The 26059-nt window shown below is 36.2% G+C and overlaps 1 protein-coding gene across 1 annotated transcript in view; it reads left to right on the top strand.

The window, feature by feature from the left end:
* The window catches only part of FOXP2 (forkhead box P2), a 415715-nt gene that overhangs the window by 277698 nt on the left and 111958 nt on the right, over nt 1-26059 (top strand). The window contains exon 5 of the mRNA XM_030479870.2: nt 12792-12881. Within this exon, the coding sequence (XP_030335730.1) occupies nt 12792-12881 (90 nt within the window). The remainder of the gene's footprint in view (nt 1-12791; nt 12882-26059) is intronic.

Raw genomic sequence — 26059 nt, 5'->3', positions numbered from 1 at the left:
TCAATCAAGTTAAAAGGCAATATTAGAAGCAATAAAGTAGTATCAGATCATCACACCTGAGGTAAACAAAAAAGGGCTTTATATCTGTTCACTGTTCTTTTGCAGTCCCAAATCTATCTACTGATGTTTGTAAAATGAGCACTGTATGTTGAAAGTAGCACGTAAAATGGTGATTAGCTTAGAACTAGAACTCAGTTTATTATTCTTATCTGCCACTGTAAAGAGTTTGGTATCCTAAAAATACTGCCCATATCCCACCTAGATGAAGTACACTTGTATGACATAAAAGATTCTGCTCTATAGCTCATACAGTTACTAAATTTTGAAAGCCTTTATCTGTCGTTGGAAAGCCTTGCTCCTCTCGATCTCTGCATGTATGACTGCATGGGAGCACTTGAAGACTAGACACAAGGAACTGTTGAAAAAATATTTAATAAAATACTGACATTAAACTGGAAGACAAAATGCAGCGTCCATTGGAAAGGTTGGCAATCCATAGGGAAGTTTAAATTGTTGGTAAACTGTAGAAGGTGAGACTGCAGCAGGTTTGAAAATCTTGTAGGTCATTGGTCAGAGAGAGAAAAGTCTGTCATTTTGCAAAACTACCAGGGAGTGATACAGCAAGAAAGGCTTAATTGAAAAAGAGGATAAGGTTTGGGAGGACGGGTGTAAGTATCCAGGTTATTTAGGTAATTTTAGTTTCAGGGAAGAAAATGTAGCATTTCTAATTAAGGGATGTGTGTGAACAGGCTGCAGAAGTGTAGTGTTTCTTCAATCCATCCAGTGCAGTCTCACACCGTGATGGTACTTCTGTGGATTTATTTAAATAATTCACAATGCCAATTCGATTATCAGTTTGCCATTTTCAAAATTGACTGTAAAAACACTGCAAAGAATCTGCACAAGACATTTGATGCAGGGATAGATACCAGTTTCTATTTAAGAATAATTTTTGGATTAACTGTGAGATTGGGCTCTTTTGTTACTTTTTTCCCAATGTGTGGAGCAGCAATGCTATGAGGGCTGATGATCTGGCCCCTCCTGTGCTGGGGTCTGCTCTCCTGTGTGGGTGTAAGTTGCGCAGGCAGAGCAAGGGAGAAGGAAGCATCTAAAGAATACGTTTTTGCATATGTAAGTATGCAAGTATGGACATGCATGTTTATTTTTAATGGATAAGTGTAAAGTGCGCAATGAGGGAAATAAACCCCTCATCTGCTTTTTTTCATAGATGCCTTGGAGGCCATGAGCGTGCAAGTGTTGGAAGGAAGGAAGTGCGATAGTGATGGCTTGATTTCTCACATAAAACAATCTCTAGACAGAATCCAGAATTTTTGATAGGTAAAAAGAGGAAGGTAGATGAATTGTTACAGATTGATAAGGTTTCAAATGTAATAAGAAGAAAAAGAGGTATTATAGAAAGAAGAATCTGGAAAATACTTCAAGGATTTGGAATCTAAACTATGCATGATGTGTAAAGGGGAGGTCTTTAGAAGAGAAGACTAGTAACTGAGTTTTGACCGTATAAAGTTGATGACGAGACATGGTAGAGGACTGAAGTTAAGGATTTGGTTTTTGTGAAGTAAGAGTAGTTGAAAGCATAAAAGGAGTAAAATTTGTATCTAAACTTCACTTCCAGCATATTGTGGTCATGTGCCTAGGTTGCCAGTGCTTTTTTTGACGTGCATGCTAGTGATAGTGATTACACAAGATATGCTTCATGGTTCAGAGGAAATCTTTACAATCTTATGCCAGAAGAGACTTTAACTGATGTGAAGTATTACATATGTTTGGCACCAACATAACTGGGTGTGTCTGCTTTTACAAATTCTTCTAAAGATGATAATGCCCCAGGCATATTTATTATTATAATTCCTTGATTAGCTTGCTGTTTAGGAAGATTACTGCAGATGCCAGGGCAATATAATAAAGATCAGTTTTTCCTGGGCAAGCTTGATGAAGTGTGATTGGAACATCTACGTTTTAATTCAAATGCCTAACCTGTTGGTGCTGCTCATGTATACTCCTTGGGAATTCCTTGTACAGTTGCTATAATTTCTCCAGCACCTAAACGCCCTGGGAATTGCAAAACATCTCTCTATTCCTCTTCTGCAAAACATTTTTGCTAGCTTCAGGTCTTTTCTTTCTCATCCCTGCACGTTTCTAATCATAAAGAGTATACTCCCTCCCAGATCTCCTCACAAGGGCTGAAAGTAGGATGAGGAGCCTGAGGACATTTGCCTGTCTGTCTTCACTTGCATTTTAGCTTAAAATTAAAGCTCTTTGTCATTTCGCTCTTGCTATAATCTTCACTCTTAAAAGTCTCCAAAGTGGAGAATTCTTTCTCAGTAGCTCTGTCTACACGGGCTGTTAAGGCTACCCTTCCAAACATACAGCTCATCAACTCATTTGCCAGCTACAGCAAGAACCTGAAGATTTGGATTCTTCAGAGACAGAGGTCTGCATGTTGGATCATGCCTGCTAGGTCATCACCAAATGCACCAAAATTGTTAAGAAGTAGATAAGCAGCCCAAGAGGAAAGCTGCAACTGTAGTAATTCAGGCAGGTCAGAGTAGACCGCACATGAAGGTAGCTCTTCCAGAGAGATGCACAGCTAACCAGTGCTACTTTTGTTGGGTTTTCCACAGAATATAAGCATTTCCTTGAAGGAAAAAAAAGTTTTATGTGTGGGAATGAATGTGTTACTTTGCACGTACATACGTATTAATTAATTTGTGATCATGGTATAGAGGCTCCTCCAGAGCTCACATCCACTCTTAGTAGCATATTTTAATGCTTCAGATAGAAGTCGCAAAGGAGTTTAGATCAGACCTTGTGTTGTCAGCACACTCATAACTATTGCTGAATGGCACCATTGATAAGTCTAGTGTCTAGAAAATAGGCTGTTTATTTGCATAATTTACTTCTTGATCTCATATCAGCGTTTTTACTGTTCGTTTTTTCTTTTTTAACTCCAGACAGGTCTGCACTTCTTCCTCCAAAAGATTTATCAAAAACCTTGAAAAAATACAAATGAAATGGCTATTATTGTATTGCCAATTTACATTCATGTTTCTAGTTTCTTCCCCTAATTATTCTTGTATTGAATATGTACCTGGAGTTCTTGATGCCAACTAAAGTTTTAAAAAGCATTAGAAAAATATCCAAAAGAAAAAAAAAAAAAAGGACTCCATAGGATTTCAGTTGATCTAACTTTAACAATAATGACTGATTTTTTTAAGTAGCTTAGACTATGTAGTAACTTTTGATCAAATAATTTCATTAAAAACATGATTGAAATCAGGTTATCAAAGATACTTTAAGTTTTTTTATTGCAGATTTAGATTTAAACTCACACTAAATTTTAATAGTCAATGTGTTTTGGCTTGGTTTTTCATGTGCGTGGAGATGTGTGACTTAAGTTGATCATGCTGTGCTTCAGACTCTCATTTGTGCCTTGTTTTTCTCTCCCCTTCCTAGGTCTCCATTTCAGCAAGGCCTCTATTTTTTATAGTAAGAATTGTAATATCAAGAAAATCTTATTTTCTGCTACTGTTGTGCCCATAATTGGTGATGAGGACACAAGAATCCTGCCCAGATGGCTCTGACTGCAATTAGGGCACAGAGTGCTTAGTTTTAAGCCATGTCGTGTTCTGTATAAACCATTTCTCTGTTCAGTCCAAAATTTCAAGGATAGTCTGGTAAACACAAATGTGGTCATGTAAGGTCGGAAAATTCCAAAGAGTGAGCCTGTGTGCGCAGCTCACCATGGAAACAAACCATGCTGAAGCTTCATGATGCTCAGTTTATGAGAACATGGTGTTATTTGAAATGTAGCAAGGTGTTAGACATGACAGTAATCCGAACTTGGCATGATTTCATAGGAACCACACAATCAAATAAAACAGGGCTGAAGGATGCTTCTAAAGATCTTCTCTGTCCCAGAGCAGAATCACTGCTTTTAGTTGCTCCTGAAGATGCTTCTTAAACAGGTCCAGTGACAAGGGTTTTGCAATTCCTACAGAATTTATTGTACTCCTTCACAATCCCTACCATTGGAAAGTTTTTCTTAAATTTAATGAAATCTCCCTGGATTCAGTTTACGACCATTCTTGCTTATCCTACCCATGGAATACAATTAATTCATTCCATGCAGAAACTTGCTGAAGACTGCTGTTGCTTTAGAGGGTTGGGGTTTTTTATTTCCTGTTTCTATGATCAGACTTCTGCTATCCCATAGCCTGGATTTTCTCATCATCATCATTATACTGCTCTTCTCTGGTCACTGGTCATATGGTCCACGTCCTTGGAATACTGTGCCCCAAGCTGGGCACAGTTCACTATCTGAGTCTTCAGAAAGTTGAATAAAGTGGAAAAAGTATCAGGTTAATATATATGACACTTCCATTTATATGTCCTAGTTTGCTTTTGTCATAACATGACAGTATTGATTTATATCTTTAATACGTCATCATAGTTATATATATTAAATTTGAGATTTCTTTATGTCCTTATAAGAACTGAATGTCAATAGTTAGATCTATTAAAAATATTTGAGAAACTTTAAATATATAATATCCAGTGTGAAACCCAGCCATTAATTTTGTTCTTCTCCACTGATTATCAATTGGATATTTCAGTAATGGCTGTTGTGCCTTCCTCCCGTACCGCAGAATATGGTATGACCACCTTGATAATATTTCCTTTTCTAGTTGCAGTCTCACTTATGTCTATGGATATGGAACAATAACTGATCACATTAGTTATTGTTCAAATAACTGGAGCCCTTTCAATCAGTAGCTGTTCAATAAATATGTAATTCCTCACATTTGGGTTGGGTGAGAGGGTTTGATTTGTATAATTACTGTAACTTTATTTGTAATTATTTTGGCACCATGTAGATCCATACTCTTTGACAGATAGCTTTGGTTTCTAGCTTGCAGGGTATTGGGATAAGGAATCTGTGCTTATTTATGATGCTTTGTGTCAATGCTCCTTTACCAGTCACTGTGCAGAATGCTACTTAATTGAAAATAAGTGTTAAAGATAGAAGTATGTATTTTTTGCCTTCTAAATGGCTAAGGCTGTTCTAGGGTAAATACCGTTTTGGCATTTGTTCTTCACATGTTAATTTACCTCTCTATATTACTTAACAAAATTAATCAGTCCTCACATCTGTCCTTACAAATTTTTAGGTTCTATTTTAGGAATCTTGCTGTTGGCCAAAACAAAATGTTTGAGTGCATGTTTCCTTTTGTTTTATATCTGCTTCACCTTCTGGTTTAGTTTATATCTTGATAATGGTTTTTGTTAATCATTTGCTTAATAATCTCCATGCTGATTTCATTGTCTTTAATTTATAAATTTTCCTTTCAGATTTCTATCAGTTAAAACTGCTGCCTTCTAACAGCCTACCATTATAATGCTTCCCTAGATACTGTGTTTCTTTTTCCTCCCACATTTGCTCTGCATTTTGATTTTAGTACAAATGGGACCACTCTTGCTTTCATTTGCATCAGTTCTTTTCCTATTTATAAATCATCAAACCAGCTATTATTCCACCTAAGCCAACACTACTTTGTTTCAGACTGCTCTAATTGAAAGTAGGCTTCACAGCCAATAAGTGAATGTCTACAATGGGCAGACTTGAAAGAAGGTCTTTTTTTAACCAATTCCTTTCAAATTAAGGATACGTACACATTTGTACCATATATAAAAACATTATATAAACGTATAATAATTTTAAGGATCTGTTTTATTTCTGGATTCACACATGGGATAGCTGTATTGATAGTTCTTTTCTTTAAGCACGCTTAAATGGCTTTTATGTATCTGCTATCTGATTATCATGCAAAATAGTTCATGCCCGTTTTCATGTGGTAAATGTACATGCCGCCATTGCCACACTCTGTTCCTGTAAAACTAGGAGTTCAGCTCTTATGTTTAGCTATTACATGTCCCAGTTTTCTAAAAGCAACGCCAGATGCAAGAAAATAGCAGTGGCAGGACATTTGTGAGCTTGTGGTGCTGGTATGTGATGTGTGTGCTGGTTTTGTTTTCATTTTATTAATTCAGTTAGTTGCTGCGTAATGTAAGTAGTAGGAATGAAGGGTAGATCGCCTGCTGCTGTGTTTACCAAAGGAAAGTTAAGTTCAGGCATGTGGGATGAAAGAAAGGAGATTGTCGGGTTGGAACACAGCTTTGGTGCGGGCCGCATTCTCTCCTTACCCTGACATTTGGATTCTTCACGTGGTCCGAGCTTTGTGGACACGGCATTTGGGTTTGCTGTCATGAACCATGTTACACGTGGTCTGATGTGTAGCCCTAATGACCAGTGCAGACTCATGTCTACACAGAAGAGCCCTGCAAATGCCACTGGGAATTGAAAGCAAGTCACTGTTGTGGGTGTTCTGTCTCTAGTTCTTGGTCAGCCAAAGAATGGACAGGAAAAATGAAAAAGTTGTTTTTGAAACAGTGTTTAGTATCCATTAAATTGGGTTATATTCAGAGAAGCTAAATTTGCTTTATAAAATGAAATATGTCAGCTGATAAGTTATTAGTGCCCTGTATTTATTTAGCATCCTTCACATAGGGAAAAAGTAAGACACTAAACAAAAAAAAAATTGCCAAAACAATTAGAGTGAAAAAAATCTGGTAATTAACTATTATTTTTCACAAAACTAGTCTAATTACGAATCAGTCATGGTAAAATGAAAGGTCAATAACTACAGATGCATAATTTCTCTCTGATAGATTGCTGTTTGAAAATAGGTTTATGACAATTATGTGATTAATTCCCTTTTATTAAACAGTATTATGAGACTTCATGTTGCATTCATCAGTTTATTATTGTTACTTTTTCTCTTCAGTTGCAAATTAATCCTGGATAACATTAGGGCAGAACAGAAGCTCAGGTAGATTGAGGATCTCTTCTTCTAGTGTTGTTTGTATTACAGGGAAGACCACAAATCTGAATCAAAATCAGAGCCTCAGGATGCTGAAACTGGCAGAATCAGCCTAAGAAAGCAAACACCTCCCCCCAAAAAAAACCCAACAAACCAAACAAAATAAAACCAACAAAGTGCTTTCAGTCCAAGAAAATGAGGGCCAGATCCAGTGAAATTCTTATGTTTCTAAAATGAAGCACATGAGGAATGTAAGTATGACCACTTGCCACCTAACTCTCAAAGTGTTCTGCCTTTTTATCTTGAAATTCCACAGGCACAAGGAGTTGTCCTGGACAAACACAAATTTTCCCCAGCCTTGGAATAGCTGAGCAGCCTGGGGATCCAGGAGCCAGGCATTCATTTGCACAAATTCCTTTAGCATCAATACAGTAAATGTTTTCAGGCATATTCAGTGTTGTCTTAATCACACCCTGCAGGGTTGGGCTCCGTACAGCACCCAGTGGCCACCACCAGTTTCTGTCCTATCTAACAGCCTGGTGGTAGGAGAACTTGGGATGGTTATACAATGTCCCAGGCTATTGCCTCTTCATCTTGAGCGTAATTTAATTTCAAATATTTTGTACTATTGTAGATTTGTTTTCTACCATTAGGCAGGGCTTCAGGGCACTCTGCAGTTTAGCTGCTGAAGTTGTGCACATTGAACATCTGGGCTGTCTGCAGTTGCTGATCTAGATGCAGAAGACACAAATCTTTTTTGTTTGAGTGTTTGCATACTTGGATGATGGGTTAATTGAGCAAAATCCTTCTCAGTGACCATCTAGATTTCTTAGAGAATATATTCCTTGAGATGGGTTCCAACAGCCTTAGCTGTCTGGTGCTTTTTTTCCTCCTCTGTAGGAAAACACTGTAATAATTGCTCAGTCTACTGCTCCTAGGTGAAATCAGGCTGGTTATGTGGCTTGGATTTTAGTTATGTACAGGATTTCCTTAGCTTCATGGGCTCTCCAGTGTGGCACATTTGTCCTCAGCCAACAGGTTTTATCTCCTTTGTGTAACTTAGAGAAAAGGAGTGTTGTTCACTAAGGAAAATGGGAGTTTGCTTTTCCTGTCAAGTCTCCTGGAGACACTGCTGTTGAAAGGGGGTTGGATCATCTTAAATTCAAGATTCCTTGAATAGTGCTAAATGCTTTGCGACTCCATTTGGAAAGTTTATAAGCTGCTGTGCTGACTGGCTGTGATATTCATTAGAGAACTTTCTGGGAAAACACAGTCAGCAAGAGACAAAGGTTTAGCAGTATCATCTGGGTGCTGTTAGGAAGCATCGAACAGTGTCGTCTCAAGTCACCATCTTTTGAGGATCTTGTACAACTATGGGTAACTCTGGACTTCTTGTTCAGAGCCAGCTGGAGAATGGGCCCATGGCAGGGCGTAAAGGGGCAGAGGGTCTCCTGAAGTCATCCTTCTAATAAATTTAGTGTTGTAATCATTTGGTTAACTTCTTATTCAACCAGTGCAGAGCAGTCTTTGGCCTTAAATCCAGCTTAGCATGTTGATACGTTTCAGTTGCATAGTGCTACCAGTGAGATGACTCCCGTTTGACATATTCAGCCATTTGGAAACTTATTTTCTGTTCAGAAACTTATTCTATGTCCAGCAGGAATGTTAGAGTATGCAGTCATTTGAAAAAAATAAAATCGGACTTTGGAGTTAGAAAAAGGAAAGAATCTGGTTGTCTTCTGGCAAGTTTTTTGGTTCTGGTTATCTGCAAAGTATACACCTCTTGTCAGTATAAATAGGGAGTGCCTGTATAAACATTCTTGTTTCGCCTGTTCCACATAATAGTTTCTTGTATCACATTTCTTTTGACCTCGCTATCTGAAACCAATTACAGGAGATCCATTTGGGCTGCATCTATTTTCATAAGAAGCCCAGGCAGCAGTGTTTTTCTCAGAGATGAATATCAAAATCAAATATGCTTCTGAGTGCTTTGTTATTTATGTTTCAGAGAGATTTTGTAGCCTTCAGCTCTCAAGAATGTGTCACGCTGTGCTGTTTATACATTGACGATATTAATGGGTGTAGATGTCATTTTTCATTTTAACGTCTCAAATGCAACAGGCTGATAGGTTAAACATTCCTGTTTTTAAAGGAAAGATATGAGTGACATCTGTTTCCTAAAAATATACATGTATTTACTTCTTTAAAAGCAAAGTAATAAGTTTACCATCTTTTAGTGACAGCTTTCACTTTAATTAGAAAGATAAAACTTTAAAAATTATTTAAGGCATGCTTAAATACAAGGGGTTGGAATACAAAATTAAAGCAAGTTGTATCTCACAGGAGTATCGCCAACAAATTGCAAAATCTACCACAATTTATCAACTAATAGAGTGAGTTATAAGTTATATGCAATTAATCTCATTTTTGTTCTGCTTATGTTTTAGCTATGCCAAAGCAGCACAGTAAATATCAAGAAGTAGTGTTCCCAATAAATATTTTACTAGAAGACACAGTGAGTTCTGGAAACCATATGCTCGAATTTCCTGCTTATACAGCCATTACTTAAAGCATTATAATGATTTTCATTTGCATTATTAAAATAATTTCTAATGCTGAGTGCTTTTTATTGCTTTTGTCTACATTGACTTTTTCGTATAGTTTTACTAATTTAGATAACTTAATTAAGGAAAAGTGCCTAGTAAATTTGAAACAAATGTTACTGGAAACTAGATACGAGTTTGACTACCTTAGACTCTGTTTTTGCTGCTAACTTGAGGTAGGACTCAACATCGTTTTGATCTGCCAGATTTATAAACGTCTGTTAGTTTGTCTTCATTGAACTGTTTTTAGACCATGAGTTATTATCAAATCAGTTCACTGAAATTTATAAATGATACGTGGGACGGGTGTTTACTTGAAGTGTACATATTAAACTAGGAATTTTGAAAGGCACTTTCAAATCATCAATTTGTTTTGCAAAGATTTAATAGCAGCAAATGAATTGGGAGAACTGAATGTTTTATAGTATCATAATCCTCACTTATGAATAATGTCAGTAATAATCCTTTGAAATTAACAGTGTGTTTCTGGGAGGTTGTTTACCAAGTAGCAAAATCTCAAGTTAAGCAGCACACTAGGAGGAAAAAGTACTATATGACAACTGCTATAAGAACAAAGGCTGACAGTGATTTCTCCTTATGAGTTTTAAATCATCTCTGATCTCTTGAAATTGTTTTCTGTTCTTCTTCTATCTCCTGTGTTTACAATAATCTAAACTGCAACAATAAGATCACTGAAGTATTCAGGTAGTCATCATTTATAAGACATTCTGTATTACAAGATAAGCCTCTACTCCTTTAAAGATAACCCAACCAGCGCATATGAATCAAAATAGTTTAAGTAGAAGAGTCTTTTATGCAAACATATCCTGTTGTGCTGCCTTGCTTTTTCATAAAGTGTGACTCTTTCTGTAGTTAGTGGTAGGAAGTCATGCTTTCTTAGGCTGATTTCACTGGAGTATGCTAGCCACAATTTGAAATTATACTTTTGAGCTTCAATCTAAGCTGCAGCAGGCCATAATTCTCTCATTTTCAAGTACTGTAAATGTACAGCTTTACCAGATGCATACTTGCTTGTTTTATTGCATTGACGTGTGATGACTGCTGCTAAGGAAGATGAGGACCCTGAAACAACTTCCCGAATATTCCAGTTACTTGCAAGTCTACATCGGCATTACACCATTACAATTTCTTTTCCAGATAAAGGCTGTGTAATGAATTTTCTGCAACTGCCACAAATGAAAATAATAATCTTTGTGGTTTTTCCCGTTTTCCATAACACCGGATCTCTTCTCTGGTAGCAGTATCACCCTGGGCGGTGCAGTTCGTTTTGCTGTACAGTCCCCCATGAATTCAGAAGTGCAGTAGTTCTCTCACTTCCATTCAAATTCCCCTTTTGGAGAGCTCTAAAGATTGGGAAGGATTATAAATTCACCATAGATCTTCTGTTCATGCATTTAATCCATGTTTTGCGGTTAAACCACTGCAAGATGTTGGGACCAAATTCTGGTGCCCCTGAACTCAACAGATATGTTTATCTCTGATCTCAGACAGAGCAGAATTGTCTTAGGATCTGCCCAAGAATTGTGAGTGCAGAAGAGATTATGCTATTCACATAGGAAACAGGGCATCCAGTGGTTCCTTGGTAACAAAATATTTCAAGTGTACTTTGAAATATGTTAACTTCTATTTATTTTTGGTGGAGAGAAGTTGGTTCTGTGCGTCTCGTTGCTTAGGTTCAGAGGAATGTGTAGTCTTTGTAAAGTTGACCTGTAATTACTTGAGAATTTGATGAAACAATACGAGGATTGTTGTGGGAATGTCTCCAAATGTTAAAAGTCTGCTCTGCAAACTTTGTACCAGAGCCTTCTATGGGGAGACGAATCAATGTTGTAAGGAGATGGTGCTAGTGCATTCAGTTTGTTTACTTTGGTTTTCTATGTCTGCCTGCCTCCTCAGAAAACTTGCTTGGAGCCAGACTGTAGCAGCCCTCTCTCTGTCTTTTCATAATTGATCAGGGGATGACTGCCTTCCCTGAGGGTTAAGACGTGGCAACTTTTTCTGTTTGCTCAGCATCTCAATGCAGTAGTTCAAACATTGTTCACACCAGCTGGCAGTGTAATGCCATATGCACATCTTGTCAAAGCAACTGTTGTCATGGATACTGGAAACTATCTTAAAAACCAGCTCATTTGAGTCTAATCAAAATTGTACCTTTCTTTATCAGTTGAGAATCTTTATTATTTTAGGGAACATTGATCAAATGGCATTTAGCTCAGTATATTCTATCTACAGCATGTTTTAATAACATAGATAATAGTGTGATGTATTTTAAAGCTGTAACTGCTATTTACTGAACGGATTTTTTAAAGGGGAAAAAAAGATTAAAAAAGGAGTTCTCCAGGTAGTTTCAGTAGAAATGTTTTGAATCAGGGTTTGTTCATGTCTTAATAAATACCACTGTCTAACACTTGGCATTTAAAAAGAAATTTTATAAGAAAAAATAATTTAGATTAGCCTTCTTGGGGTGAGTGGAATGTTTGTTTACATTTCATATGTTTAACTATATTTTGCTGAGTTGGAATGAAAACACAAAATAAATGAAAACATTTTCTATTTTGATTGGGGTACTGTCATCCCTGAGCCTGATCTGGTTGGTTGAGTAGTAATTTCTTTGTTCTCTGATTTTCCTAAGAATGCAAATGAAAACCACTCATTTTTATTTGGCATTAAAACTGCACTTTTTTTTTTTTTTTTTTTATTTTTTTTATTTTGTCAAAGGAGAGGTTTCTCCTTGAATTGTAAGTACAAAAAGTGTTTTTAATCTTCAGTGAATATCCTTATTAATTCACTTTCAAGATAATCTGATGTTGATTTGTCAAATTTAATTACACCTTCTGGTAACACTTGAAGTCTACTTGCTTTTGCTTCAAAATTGTAATATGAAAATGCAAATTGAATGATAATTTGCAAGGGAGTGGGCATTTTAGTTGAACACTCAAAGACAAGTTCCTTGTGGAAATGAGGCTATTGATGCAGTTTATGATTTTTCCTCTTCAAGCACTTCAAACAAATTAACTTTATTTCCTGCAGGATTTCATGTACATCCATAAATTCAAGTGAAGTCCTATATATGTACTTTCAGATTATTTTTTTTGTTGTTGTTTTAAGTAAGAAACAAACTGGAGCCTGAAATCTAGCAAATATAAATCGAATAGGCAGAGACTATATTTGTTCAATAGGAATTTTACCTAACATTCGCAATGAACAACTCATCTCTTTCTATGAACTGGTAGAATTTATTTCTTTATTTATTTTTTACTTTTAGGCACTCCAGGCAGCAAGGCAGCTGCTTTTACAGCAACAGACAAGTGGACTGAAATCTCCTAAGGGCAGTGATAAACAGAGACCACTGCAGGTTAGTAAAGTGTCCTTGCTTTTGGGGCCTTACTCTTAGGGAAGAGCTTGCTCACACGAGAGGTGTGCGTGGATGCCTGTGTTCCAGTGCTGTGTATGTGCATATTCACATACAGGCTTGCGTGCTGGTGACTTCTCATTCACAGAGAACATTCACTGTAAGTTAAAAAAGCCTTTTGTGGCTATAGATGCTTGAAAGATTTAAGACTGAGTTCAGTAGTTATACTATAAAGTAATTCTTTATAGACATTTTGCAAAATTGGTATGTGTTTTTTATACATACATGGATTAAATTGTAAAAACGGCTGTGTTAACACTAAGAAATGAAAAAAACCAGTTCAAAACTTGTTGAGACAAGACTGTATCTAAGTGACACAGAGATATGTTCAGAAACTACCAACACAACTGCATGAAATTATGAAAGAGCTGCTTCTGCCATTTCAGAAAAACATATGTCATTAGAGTTTCACACTGGGATGCTGTTGGGCTTCAGGTTGTGTTTGGGTGGAAAGGAGTTCTGTTATTGAGTACTTATTTAAAATGCATTGTTAGTAAAAATATATACAGTGTTTTATTCTTGAAAAAAATTATCATAGTATTTTTTGAGGTTTTAGTTCATTTATTGCTAATTCGGAGTTCCATAGGAAATTGCATTTTGCTGACAAAACTGGGTCTCTCATTGTATGTAGACCAAATATGAGTGTTAAACTGCTGAATTACAGTCTGTTGCAGACAAAAGATATACATAAGAGATGATTTTATTTTGTTCAGGAAATAAAAATTTATAACTCCTACCATTCTTTTCCTCACATCTATTTTTCTGGGTGAGCCTTTATCCTGTTGGGACTTCCCCTGCTTTCTGAAGGAATAGGGTGTTTTTATCTCTTGTTGTGCATAATGGAGGACCCCAGGCACCAGAATTTATTTTTTTCTCCACCAGTGAAATGTTGTGAAATTTGATCACTTGTGCAGTTTTTTTATGTAATTCACATTGTCTCCTTTTCTTTGTGAAACTTCATGGAGCAGTGTTGGATGCAGAATGCAGTTCCACATTCCACATCAGCTCTCTTCAAATATACTTTTAAAGTTGTATTTATTTGCTCAGAAATAAACAAGAACTTAGGAAAATTACTAAAGAAAATGGAAAAAAAGAAAATATGTCAAGTTGGCATCCTGCCATGCTGTAGTTGTACTCCAGTGCAGAGGCATAGGACTCCTGGGGCCATCTCAACTTTCCACTGTTGCCCTTGACTTTGTTTTGTCTTAAATATCTTTTAGGCTGAAGGCACTCAAGAAGAGTAGTCATAAAGGCAGCAACTGTAGGTTTTTCTAAGTTTTTAGAAGTGGAATTGGTGATCTTGAAGGGTTGAGTTACGGAGATGATGATTGATTTAATGAATACTGTGAAAGTTGTTTTTTCTGCCAGCTTCTCATTCTGAAAGAGAACATGTATAAGGTCCATCTAGCACTGTGTCCTGTCTGTAAACTGGCAAACACCAGACATGAAGGGAAGAATAGGAAACAGGAAAAAATAGTGATATTTTCCCAGTATATGTTTCCCAGTGAATTTAGCTTACTTCAGTCCTCCAGCTTGTAAACTGGAGCAGTTCGGGAGCTACAGACTTCTCTGTTCACATTCTCCACCCATTCATAAACCTTCTTTTCAAGGCTGAAGAGGTGTGGGGGTGCACTATTTGTGGTAGGCATCGATGAAAGAAGAGAAAATCATGTTTGGAGATAGTCATACACATAACGAAGAAGATGATGAGATGGGGAGAAGGAGGCTTGTGCTTTCCTACTCCTCACTAACGCTGGCCTGAGGCCTTTTAAATGCCATGGGATGGTGTATTGTAGAGACATCCTGTAGTATGTGTTTGCCAAGAAGAGTCAGTGCCTCATGAGTCACACTTGCGAGGCAGGAAGAAGAAAATAAAGCAGATAATTTTCTTTTCAGAATTGTTACATGCTCCCTAAACCAGAGATTATTGCTCATGTTTCCAACTTTTCCTTCCATGATCGCTATGAACACAGTGTCTCTTATTAACTTTGGACACTTCATTTGCTTCATTTTCAAATGAGAGGGAAATGGAATGTGCCCTCAGACTTTGGTTTTTGCATCAAACACCGTGTAAACTCAGGTATGAGCACAAACTCCATTTAATTTTTCTTCTTTAGTGAAAAAGATGTATAAAGGTTTTATAAATGAGTCCTTGGAGCTTTTCTGTTTCTGCCTTTTAGTGTTACTACAGAGCTGTTCATTGTTCGTTATGTAGTGGAAATTCACATTTTGAGCATTGTGATGCCTGTTTGACCAAATACTGTAATATGGGCCATAAAATTGTATGTTATTATTATTTTATTATGCCAAATTTAATGGTAGCTTTAGCCAAAATCTCCTAGCAGTAGGAATTGCTAAATATGCATAAGCAATTTGAGGTTTAGAAGATAAAAATACTTGTGCTTGTGTTTGTGCTTAAAGAAACAGACTTCTCCCAACATTTTAAAATTCCTTAATGGTAATGTATTTCTAATTTCCTCTAATTTCAAAGCAATTTACTAATCTGGCAACTGGAGATATTTTAGAACTGATTTATAAATCTAGTAAAAACCTAATAAACTTTTAAAACTAGCTCACACATCTGCAGGCAAATGTGGGTGTTAGGTAAGCCTTGCCATTGCATCTCTCATGTGCTCCATATTTTGATGAAAACTGTTCTATTGTTCCATGTGCCAAAGAAGAAAAAAACCAGTATTAATTTCAGTGGCCATCTTCTGGATTTGTTGGATATTTGCAGGAAAGTAGCATATGCTGTTTCTATATATGTTCTCTGTGTTATTCCATAATGCATCAAGTATTTTAATGACTTACATCACCAACTAGCTAATCAGCAAGTTGAAAGCTTATTGAAGAAACCTTCAAATTTGTGTCTTCAACTTTGCAAAAACAGGGTGTTGGGTAAGTCATCATGTTTTACTATGCTTCATAGAGGGGATGGTTTTAGGGAACCACTGGGATTTCCCCGGAAGAATTTGGGTGTCTTTTGTATCCTTCTCATAAAAAAAAACTCTTTTAAATTTACCTGTAGCTATGGGATCTATTGTAAAAGAGGAATATTGTGTTGGCACATGTTTTTGTTTTAAATTTTAATGCCATTATCTAGTAGTTATCGTGTATTTTCAGTGAGAGGAGGTTTGTATTTAGACTGTGAGATAATGGAATACCTGCTAAAATTACAGTTGTGGATAGACGGTTATCTTGATCTGCTATTACTTTCTGATTTACATTTTTCTGGGTTTCAGACTGCAGATCGCATAACCATTAGCATGTCTTATGCAAAACAGAAGGAGAAGAACATCCTGTCTGACAAGCTTGAGTACCAATTGTAGTAGTGATTTTACTTTCATGTATAGATATCTGAATAAATGTATTTGAAGCATGTTTACATGTGCCATTCATTACACTGATGCACCAATCGAATGGATCCAATCAGTACATACATATTGATTAATGACATATTGCAAAACAGCTAAGGAGGGTTTGTGATGAGAGTTGAGGGTAATGTTAACCTGCATATAATGAGATAATATTTACTTTCTTACTGTGCATCCTGGAAAGCATATTGCAATAGTAAGGTCAGGATTTCTGTAGTACTCATTTTTATTTAAGGATATTTTTCTTTTCTGGAGAAGCTGAGACTCTGCTGATCCATGGTGAAGTGAGCTGGTTGCTTTCACAGATTTCACTCCCTATCACCACATTTCCATAGTAGGCATAGCAGGGAAAATGTCACTTTGGCTCTTAGAACCTGTAGATCATTCTGCTGTGGCAGAAAGTCATTGCCCGTATGGCCAGTGAAGTACCTGGTGTCGTCTACCGTGAGTTTTAAAACCGACAACTTTATTGTTCTTGTTATACTAAAAATCATGAGCAAGACTTTCAGTTCTTCAAGAACTGTGCAGAGCACAAGCATAACCCAAAGGTAAATGCTGGCAATTTGCCTCCACTGGTGGGTGTTCATGTACAGCATTGCTATTACTTCCCTTCCAGGTAGGCAAATCTCAGTGTTTAGACTAATCTGTCCATGATACAGATACTATCATTGGCTGCATAACAGAGTGATTTGGACCACTAGTTGTAATTTTATTTGTTTGCTCTAAGAGTTATTAAAAGCCTAGTTATATCTATTCCCTGTAATGTCTCTAAAGAAGTCGTTTATTTTCGTTAAAGCAGAATTTGAACTTTTATCTTGATTAAAATAAATAGATAATTAACTTCAATCCCATAAGTTAATATATCTGAGTGGATTAGGTTTTTTTTCCTTCTTGCTAGATTTGTTGTTTCAACACCAGTACTAATGCATTCTGTGAGGATGGCATGTCAGGAAATCATGACTCCTGGAATCAAAGGGTTAAGCTCGGTGTGTACCAAGCTTGTTGTATAAATATCATGCTGTATGGAGTGTTGAGTTGTTAAGGTAAGCCTTGTTTATTTAGCATGAGCACGTCACAGAAGTGTAATTATTTGATAAAATTAGGGAAAAGTAAGTGTAAATTTAAGTTTAATTACTTAATGTTTATTGCATTGGTGCACAGTATCAGAAGAACCACTTTTTTTAAAGACATGCAAAATGCAAAAATTTAGCATGAAAATTTAGCATGAAAAGATATTCATAGTCTCTTTTAACCTACTCTTGTTGCTTTACTGTCCTGTTTTGGTCATCTCCCTTTGGATCTTCATATGGCTCCGAATTAAAATTCATTGCACATAATAAATAAGCAAACATATCATTAATATTGTAACTTTTAGTTACTTTTTTAAGCATACATAAGGAGCTGATGAGAGATAAGAAATTTGGAATGTGGGGAAAAAGAAGCAAAACCCACTGCTTTTAAATTACATCCTCTGACTTAATGCACATCGACTGCAACCGTGCATGCGTAATGTCAGTAAAAGAATTCTCAGTCTAAAAACAGGGAAAAAAAAAGAAAAAAGCCTGTTATGGATGTAACTTAGAATTTTCTTAGTATTACATTCAACAAAAATAGAAACAAATATATCTGGTCTAAAACTGTCTTTCCAAAAACTGCATATTACATATTTCTATTTATCTAAAGCATGCTGCTAAACATAGGAAGTAGGAGGATTTTGTACGTGCTAGAAATCACTGATTTAGAAAGATGCTAATGCCTAATATATAGTGTAAGAGGAGAGTAGTGATAAACAATCTTTTTCCCTCTCGAGTATAATTCTGGAGGAAATGTGTGGCCTACATATAAGCAAACACTGAGGCTTGGGGTAAATTAAATTTGGAAGATAGCTACTGGAAAATCAGAAGTCCCATTTTCCCTTGTAAGCGTTAGGAGGAATATATAGTTATCCTCTAAGGTGCAGAAATTTGCATCAGTGATACCCACTCTAAAGACAAAGATAACCCCAAGAGATGGAGAGAAAGCAAGGAGTTGTTTTTAGGTAAGGTGTAGGGGGAGGGAAAGGCGAACTAGCCATGTTCAAGCTTTCATGGTGTAGAAAACAGGAATTCCATGTAAGGTAGAGGGATAAATACAGTAATGAATAAAAAAAAAAAGATATATTTCATTGATGTACAGTGGAAGTGTCTACATAAAAATCTTGCTCGGAAGTCCTTATTTATATAGATACAAGTCTGCTCCAAAGGTTTCTGTTCTGTCTTTGACAACCTCTTTTATTTGTGAAAACCCATCTTTTGCATTGTGTGCCATTTTGCTGTGAAATCTTTCAAGAATAGATTTACTTTAGTTTTTACTTTTGAAAACTTCCGGTGTTAAAAAGTACATCTATGAAGAAAGTGGCACTGGTTAGTATGGTTTCCTTTTTAATTTAAAGTAAGTATCAATCACCTTGAGGTATTATCTCATGTTGATAAAGCAGATGATAGTTGTCATTTTTGGGTACATAAAATATTGCAGCTAACCTTATGTATGACCTTTGTAACATGGAAAAATGTTTACTAGCAGCCTTCTAATGGAAGTTATCACATAATGACTTCATCTGTATCTAACTGAGAGGGAAAAAAAAACCACTAGCTAGTGCAGAGATGATATGTTTATCCTGAAAATACTGTTGCAATATTAGAAAATATTTTAGAGGCAGAGGAAAGAAGTATTATACAAGTTCTGTTTATGGGTATTGAATATGCTAATTAAGATTACTATGTGGTCAGGTATTTCAGGAGGCATTTTAATGTTAAACATATGACTGTGAATCAGTCTGGCGTTTCACTCCGTTGCTGTGACTGTCAGGGTGTCATGGTTTAACTCCAGCCAAATCCAGGACACAGGGAATCATTTGGCGCATATATCGTACCATGTCTTTTCTTTCGCCCTTTCTCTGTTGTTGATTCTGGTATGTGTAGAGGATTGGGAGGAGAGGGGAGAACACACACAGTGATTCTTCACTCAGATTCAGAAAGGCAGACCTTCACAGCGAGTGTCTAGGTCTTTCCACAGCAGCTTCTACATAGCAGGGCAGCAGACCTCATGGTAGAATCTGCAGCCTGTCTGATACCAGGAAATATTGCTGTGCATGGGATGGATGGACTGGGTTTTATATTCTGAACTATAGGAGCCTCCAAGAGCTATAGAGAAGTTTATTTGCCTTGCTTGAGCAGCCAGAAAGCTCTGTCCCCCTGCAAGCCCTCCTGGCGCAGCCAGCTGGCATGTCTGCGATTGCTCCTCTTCAGGCTACGTGAGTAGCTCCTCTGTGGTGCTGTGAGGTGTAGGTTTCCTTGAGCCACTTCTCCAGGCTCTTGCAACAGGTTGGATCAGCTTGATTCTCTTACCAGCTGGCTCATTGCCCAGAAAAGCTTGTGAAGAGCTGAGAGGGAATGTGTGAATGGTTCCCCACTCAGTGTGCAGCTCTATTGAAGGGTCTGCTCCCAGGCAGAGCCCTAATTATGCCAGTTTAGGATCGCACCACTCAAGCAAGGCTCTCCTGATACTCTTGAATTTGAAACACACATTAGTGTACATTGATTTAGAAATTACCAAAGCAGGAAAAGCAACTGAACAAAATATTCTGTGAATGCTCTAGATGGGTGTAGATTTTTAAAAATGGTTTCTAGTTAAATTACTATTAAGGAAAGTCTCTTTCCCAGGAGGTTTCTCATTTCATCAGGCAATTATAAAAGTCAAGGAAATTTTCTACCAAAACCCGAGTTCTGTGACAAAATAATGAAGAATCTTCAGTCAATAGTAGCAAATTCAGCTTTCTATGTTAAAGTGCAGTCTCTCCATAGCTATTCAAGGCATTCCTTCTGCAATTATTTCACATACTTTTTTTTTTTTTCAGATTAATTTTACTTTGGGAATTGAATACTTGTCTTGAAATATTCTAATTGTTAGGCATTATTTTGTAGTTTGTGTGTTAGTTGTCCAGCTGCTTTAGCAAGCAGGGGGGCTTTCCTGGGGTGTGGGGAGCAGGCTAATCAGGAATCTGACCGTATGCCAAGATCGACTTAGGTGTTAATTTTAGTTTGCTGTCACTTGGGCTGTATACATGTAAAATTGAGTTAAAAACTGTTCAAATTATCCAGATGATCACGCATAAATATTACACAGTAATGCTGCAGAAAAAAGAGCATGTGGCCATGTGTGCTGCTGAAAGAGCAATTGCACAGTGGAGTGGAAAAGCCCATCAGCCCATCCTGTTGGGGAAGGAGGTTGGTCAACAATTGCCTCTTTGATGTTCTAGGTCTTTTTATGTCTTCTTATGCTTCTAATATAATTTTCTTGAGACAGACAGATGAGGGTGTTATGAAATAGAATTAATGGTGAAAAATTTACTAAACACAGCTTCAGTGCTTTACTACTTAATTATGTGGAGCTTTGAAAAGCAATCGTGCTATAATAATATGTACAAAGGAAACTGTATGGTGTGCCAACATCAATATGCTTCAAGGATCTTACCAAGAACCTGAAGTATAAATGAAGAATGAGATTTTCCCCTAAGTGTTCACAGTAAATCCATTTATTCAAGAAAGATACTTTCAGTCTGATAGAAAAGACAACCTATGCAATATTGAGGAAAACCAGTTCAGTGACCCAACATGTCAGAAAAAAATATCTATGCTTGTATAAGTTATTTCTAAGTTGATGCAGCTGTAATTTAATGCACAGATAGCTATGGGCTTGATGTTTAAGAATAATCGAATTACCAAATTAAAGTACTTCCCAATACAGGATGTGGTGTGAAGTCATACACAAAACAGTGTTTGTTTATGTTTTAAGAACAGTTCAGGATTCCATTGAAAACCTCAGTTTGAGAGCATAGTCTCTGAAGTGAAAATAATAATGTAAATTCAGAGGCAAATGGTGATAGATATTTGCATATACAAAAAAATATCTCTTAATTCAAAAGGGTTGAACCCATATTCTGGATGAGGGAGAAAAAATGTCTCACCGCAAGCCTGCCATAGCAACAGGAGGCATGTATTTCACCCATGGAAAAAAAAAGCAAAACAGGATAGGCTTCACAAGAGGGATGGGCATCTTTTGAGAATGGAATTTAGAAAGTGAATTGTGATAAATTTTAGAAAGCATAGAAAGAATAATATCATGTGTTTAAGAACTTAGAAAAATGTCTTCCTTAAGCTTGTGTCCATCACTTGAAATGAAAAAGGAAGAGAGAAGCTCAGTGTAGTGGTCATTGTATGACTGTGAATAACCAGTGGTGTAACACAGGTGAGAAAAAAGAACATGCAATCCTAAATGAATTGTTTTTCCAATAAAAATAGGGAAATAATGCCATTTCTAAAAGGTATCTTTAAGACCTCATTTGGAGTAATGGAGATATGCAATCCACATGATTTCTGGTGCCTTACTGCTATATTAGAAATGTGCTCCATATAGGTTCTGATGAAAGATTCAGGGCTTTAGTACCGATGCCCTCAATTTCCAAGGCGTGAAGGTATCTCAATGTTTTGACTATGGCCGATAGTGTAGCACATTTGCCATATACCTACACTGAGGTTATGTAAATTCTGTATACATTTTTAATATATACAAGTCCAAGAAGGTTTCATTCAGACTAGATGCATAGGCTGAAAGGTTGTGATTGCTCTATGCAATTTGGGTCAAGAAGCAAACTTTAGGAAGGAAGAAACATCTTTATACTTCTTAAGAACAGTTTTAAATATAGTAATGTGTAGCTAAGCTAAACATGAATGAACTGTGGAAATGAAAGTTTTTTGCTATGCAGAGAAAAAAGTTTCTGGAACACTGTTCTAGTAGAAGTAGTGGAAGCAAAAGCCACGTTCCATGCATACTGCCTACTTAAAGCTTTAGCAAGCTTAGAAAGGAACTTGCATGACATGAATTGCAATAATATAAAGATAAAAACTCAGCAGGTCTTTTCCATTCCTGTAGTGTTGTGTGATTTTTTTGTTGTTGCAGGTTTTTCTGAAAAAAGGTGAGGAGTCATTGAAGCCAATAGCAAAATTCTAGGGAGCAGATAGTGTGCTGATTTGTCAGTAAGCACGTTACACTGTATCAACATATTCATTTTAAAAGGATTGTAATGCCATCTTAAAATTACAGCATGTGCACAAAATGCCTTAAAGGACATGACAGTTGATTATTTTTTCAAAAAGTCAACTTTATTTTCTGTATATTTATAGCCTTGATAATAACTGGCATTTAGTAAAAATAGGTGACATCCTAATTCACAATATTTCATCTATTTAAATTCACTTTAGATATGTGATCATATTGGATGCTTTAATCCTCACTTGTTAGATTACAACAAAAGATAGTGATTTCTATGAGCATAGACTAAGTAGCTGTAGTTTTCACATAGTTTCCTATAGTCTGGCTTTTGTCAAGCTGTTGTATATAAAAATGTATTGACTTATTATCAGTAAGACATAGAAGAAATTAATAAATATGGACATTTTTAATTGGAAGGCATTTGTTCTAAAATGAATTTGCTTTTCTCAGCAATAAATACACTGAAACAAGAGGCAGAGTTTATTTAAAAGAAACCCAACACAATATTTTATATATTTTTTTCTTCCAAAAATACCCACTTTCATAATGTTTTAGAGTATTTATAGTGTTGAGGTGATTGTCTCACGGTGCCTGAAAATCAAGTGAATTAGTCTAACAGCCTACTTATGAGATCATTATTATTGCAACCATTTTAGGTCCTGGCATATAATATGACCCAGTAAGTCTCAGAGCCAAGATTAAGAGAGGGAGCTCTTTTCCACGTTGAGAAAAGTCATACTAATTTAGCATTCTGCAAAATAGTTTAGTCTAGGAAAATGTTTGGTTTGGGTGGGCAATATTTGTATGGAGTTCTTTGAATGAGTATTTAGTTATCGTAATTTGACTGGGTGGTACAGTTTGTGTTGTAATATCCCAGCCATACCTCTAGAACCAAATATATATGACTTTGTGTATGATTCTTTAGAATATTTGTAGTTAACAAACACAAGCACTATTGTTTAGCTTTAATCTTTGTAATTAGTAATGTCCTAAAGTACATCCAGAGGTAGGTAATATTGTATCAATAGCTGTTAGGACTGGTTTCCTAACCGTCTTGGGTTTTGGTAACATTGTCAAGATAAATTGAAATAATAAAACTTGCCAATTGTGTGTAGTGCTTTACTGTCAATATAGAATATTTATCGGATTTTGTTTGACTTATCGGATATTTTAAGGTTTTTGACTGTAAGTATAGTAAGAGAGAAGTTACTAGGAGTGCTTTTGGAAAGGCTTGACTAGTAATGGCATCATCTTTAAAAGAAATTCTAGTGTAATGAAAACCGACAAAAAAAATTTTATAATGCTTTTATGATGTGTGGAATCACTTAGCTTTTTTAAGTGAAAACCCTAAATAATTTTGTTTATAGCAGAATTGGGCCCCTTCTTGTAATCAAGATAGGATCTAATGTATTGGCGATGTTGATGTGTCACACCATTTACACAGAAATTATTTCTCAGTTAAACCTTTATGAATGTCAAAGAGTTTAGCACGAACTCATAAATAGAATCCTATTTCCGGGAAGAATCCTTACTATTGAAGTTGCTTTTTTTCCCCATGAAACTGTCAACGGGAATTCTAAAAAGGTTTTGAAAACCTTTGTTTTACCTGGCAGATGAATTTATATTTTCCTTGGAGAGTAAACACCATTAGCATAGAGCCTTTAGAATGCTGCCACAAAAATGGCACAAGAAGTTGTTCTTTCTATTTTAGTTCTGGATGATATAGAGATTTATTCTTGTGATTTTCATTTCATTACATATCATCTCCATTAGTGTTATTATTATTCATTTAAAATGTGATTTACGTAAGAAGGGTATTGCTTATCAAATTATCATTAGTGTGCTTTCTCTCTTAGAAAAAAAACAATGAGGAACTGTTGGTTTCCACAAATACTGATCTAGCCACCTGGCTTGACTAGCAGTCCACGATCAAAAAAGCCCCATTATTTTTAAACTTAAAATGTGTTAGATTATTATATATCCTCAGTATTGAGTTCATTGTTAGGATGACTTTTTTTTTTCTTTCCATATTATTATTCTGACTATTGTAGTTATGAAAGCTTTGTGTTAGAGATTTGAGCCTTCTTGTATTACTAACTGTACAAAACTTTAATGTGAATCGGATTTCCAGAGAGCGTACAGTGCATTCTGGCAACGCTATCAGAGTGAAAGAAGGGAAAAAGAACTGCAGAAACACACAAGAGACATGCATCATTGAAATACCCATTGAAGTGGGACTGAACAGCAGGCAGCAAGTTTATACTTATACATCTTTGAGTATATTTCATGCCCAACTGTGTGATCACAAGGTATAGGTATACATTATTTACACTTTTCAAGGAATACTAAAATCTATTGGCTCTGGTTTTGAATAATACTGGGTGAAGGAGAAGGAGATATGATCTGTACAGATCCCAAGATATCTCTGCTTTTCTATCATCCCTCCAACTCTTTTAGTCCGTCTTTTGTGTTTTATTGAGGCAGAGTTGTTACGGTTACAAGTGCTGACAGTTTACAGGATCTAATTGTTTCCTTGGAGTTTGAGGAGTAAATGATAGGAAATCAAGCTAAAAGGATGATGTAGGTCATCAAGAAATATATAGCCAAGCTCTGGAACAGATCTGTTCTCTTATGGAACACTTTTTGACATAACGCTGGCATCAGGATGATGTAGTAGGTTTTTTGCTAGCTATAATTACTCTGCATTGTGATGGAAAGATTGGATTAATTTGATAAAGTTCAAGGAAAATAGTTGAGTCTTCAAGTGATTTCAAGCTACCTGGTCACTTCATAACACCACACAGTCAGTCAGCTGCTCAACATGTTTCATGATTTGAAAGTGATCCGAAAGGGATCTTCCAAAAGGGAAAGGATGCACCTGGGTTGCATCGGGAGCAGCTGTCTTTCTCTTCCTTGAGTTTGTAGCTGTGTTATTACTTTGACTGTGCAGGCAATGAAGCCCAGATGTTCAGATTCCTGGTCTTGGGTACAGGACTGCAGTACCTTTCCCATTGCTTGGGAAAAGGATCTTCCAAATTTTATGTCTTCAATGCCCATTCAAATAAGCCACAGTCAATAAAAAAGAGAAACAAAAAGTGTAGCTACCTTCTGTAGAAGTGAGGGGAGCATTTAAAATAACCTCAACACAATTTTTAAAGTCAGTTTCTTTCTTTTGATATATCAGTCTATCATCTAGCATGAAGTTGGTGAAAACAACCATGAAATGCGGTGTTAAGTTTAGGTATAATGGCTAATTTCAATTTTAATCTGGGGTATAGTCCAAATATAATCTTACATAAAATGCTACTATGCAAATAGGCAAAGTAAAAGTCTAAATTATTAACTGTCCTGTTCTGAAATAAGGTAAATTTCAATGCCGTAGAGAGTTGAGTAAATCTGACCTAAAATAACATGTCAAAGAATAACATAGTGACAGAACACAGACCCAGCTTGAAAGAATATTTATTTAATTTCGAGAGTTTTACAAAACCAAATCATGGCATAAATACATTGCATTTCTCAAAATCAATGAGTTGCAGTAAAAATAATTAGTTCATGTTTAGGAAAACTTGAGGTTCTTTCTAACCAATACAATTAATAATTTTACAAGGTATATGGGTTGCAAAGTGTGTGTTGATCATGGTTATCTACCAGAAA

Source organism: Strigops habroptila, chromosome 3 (genome assembly GCF_004027225.2).
Source record: "Strigops habroptila isolate Jane chromosome 3, bStrHab1.2.pri, whole genome shotgun sequence".
Lineage (NCBI taxonomy): Eukaryota > Metazoa > Chordata > Aves > Psittaciformes > Psittacidae > Strigops > Strigops habroptila.
The sequence above is the reverse complement of the archived record's forward strand: the minus strand, read 5'-3'. Positions and strand labels throughout refer to the sequence as shown.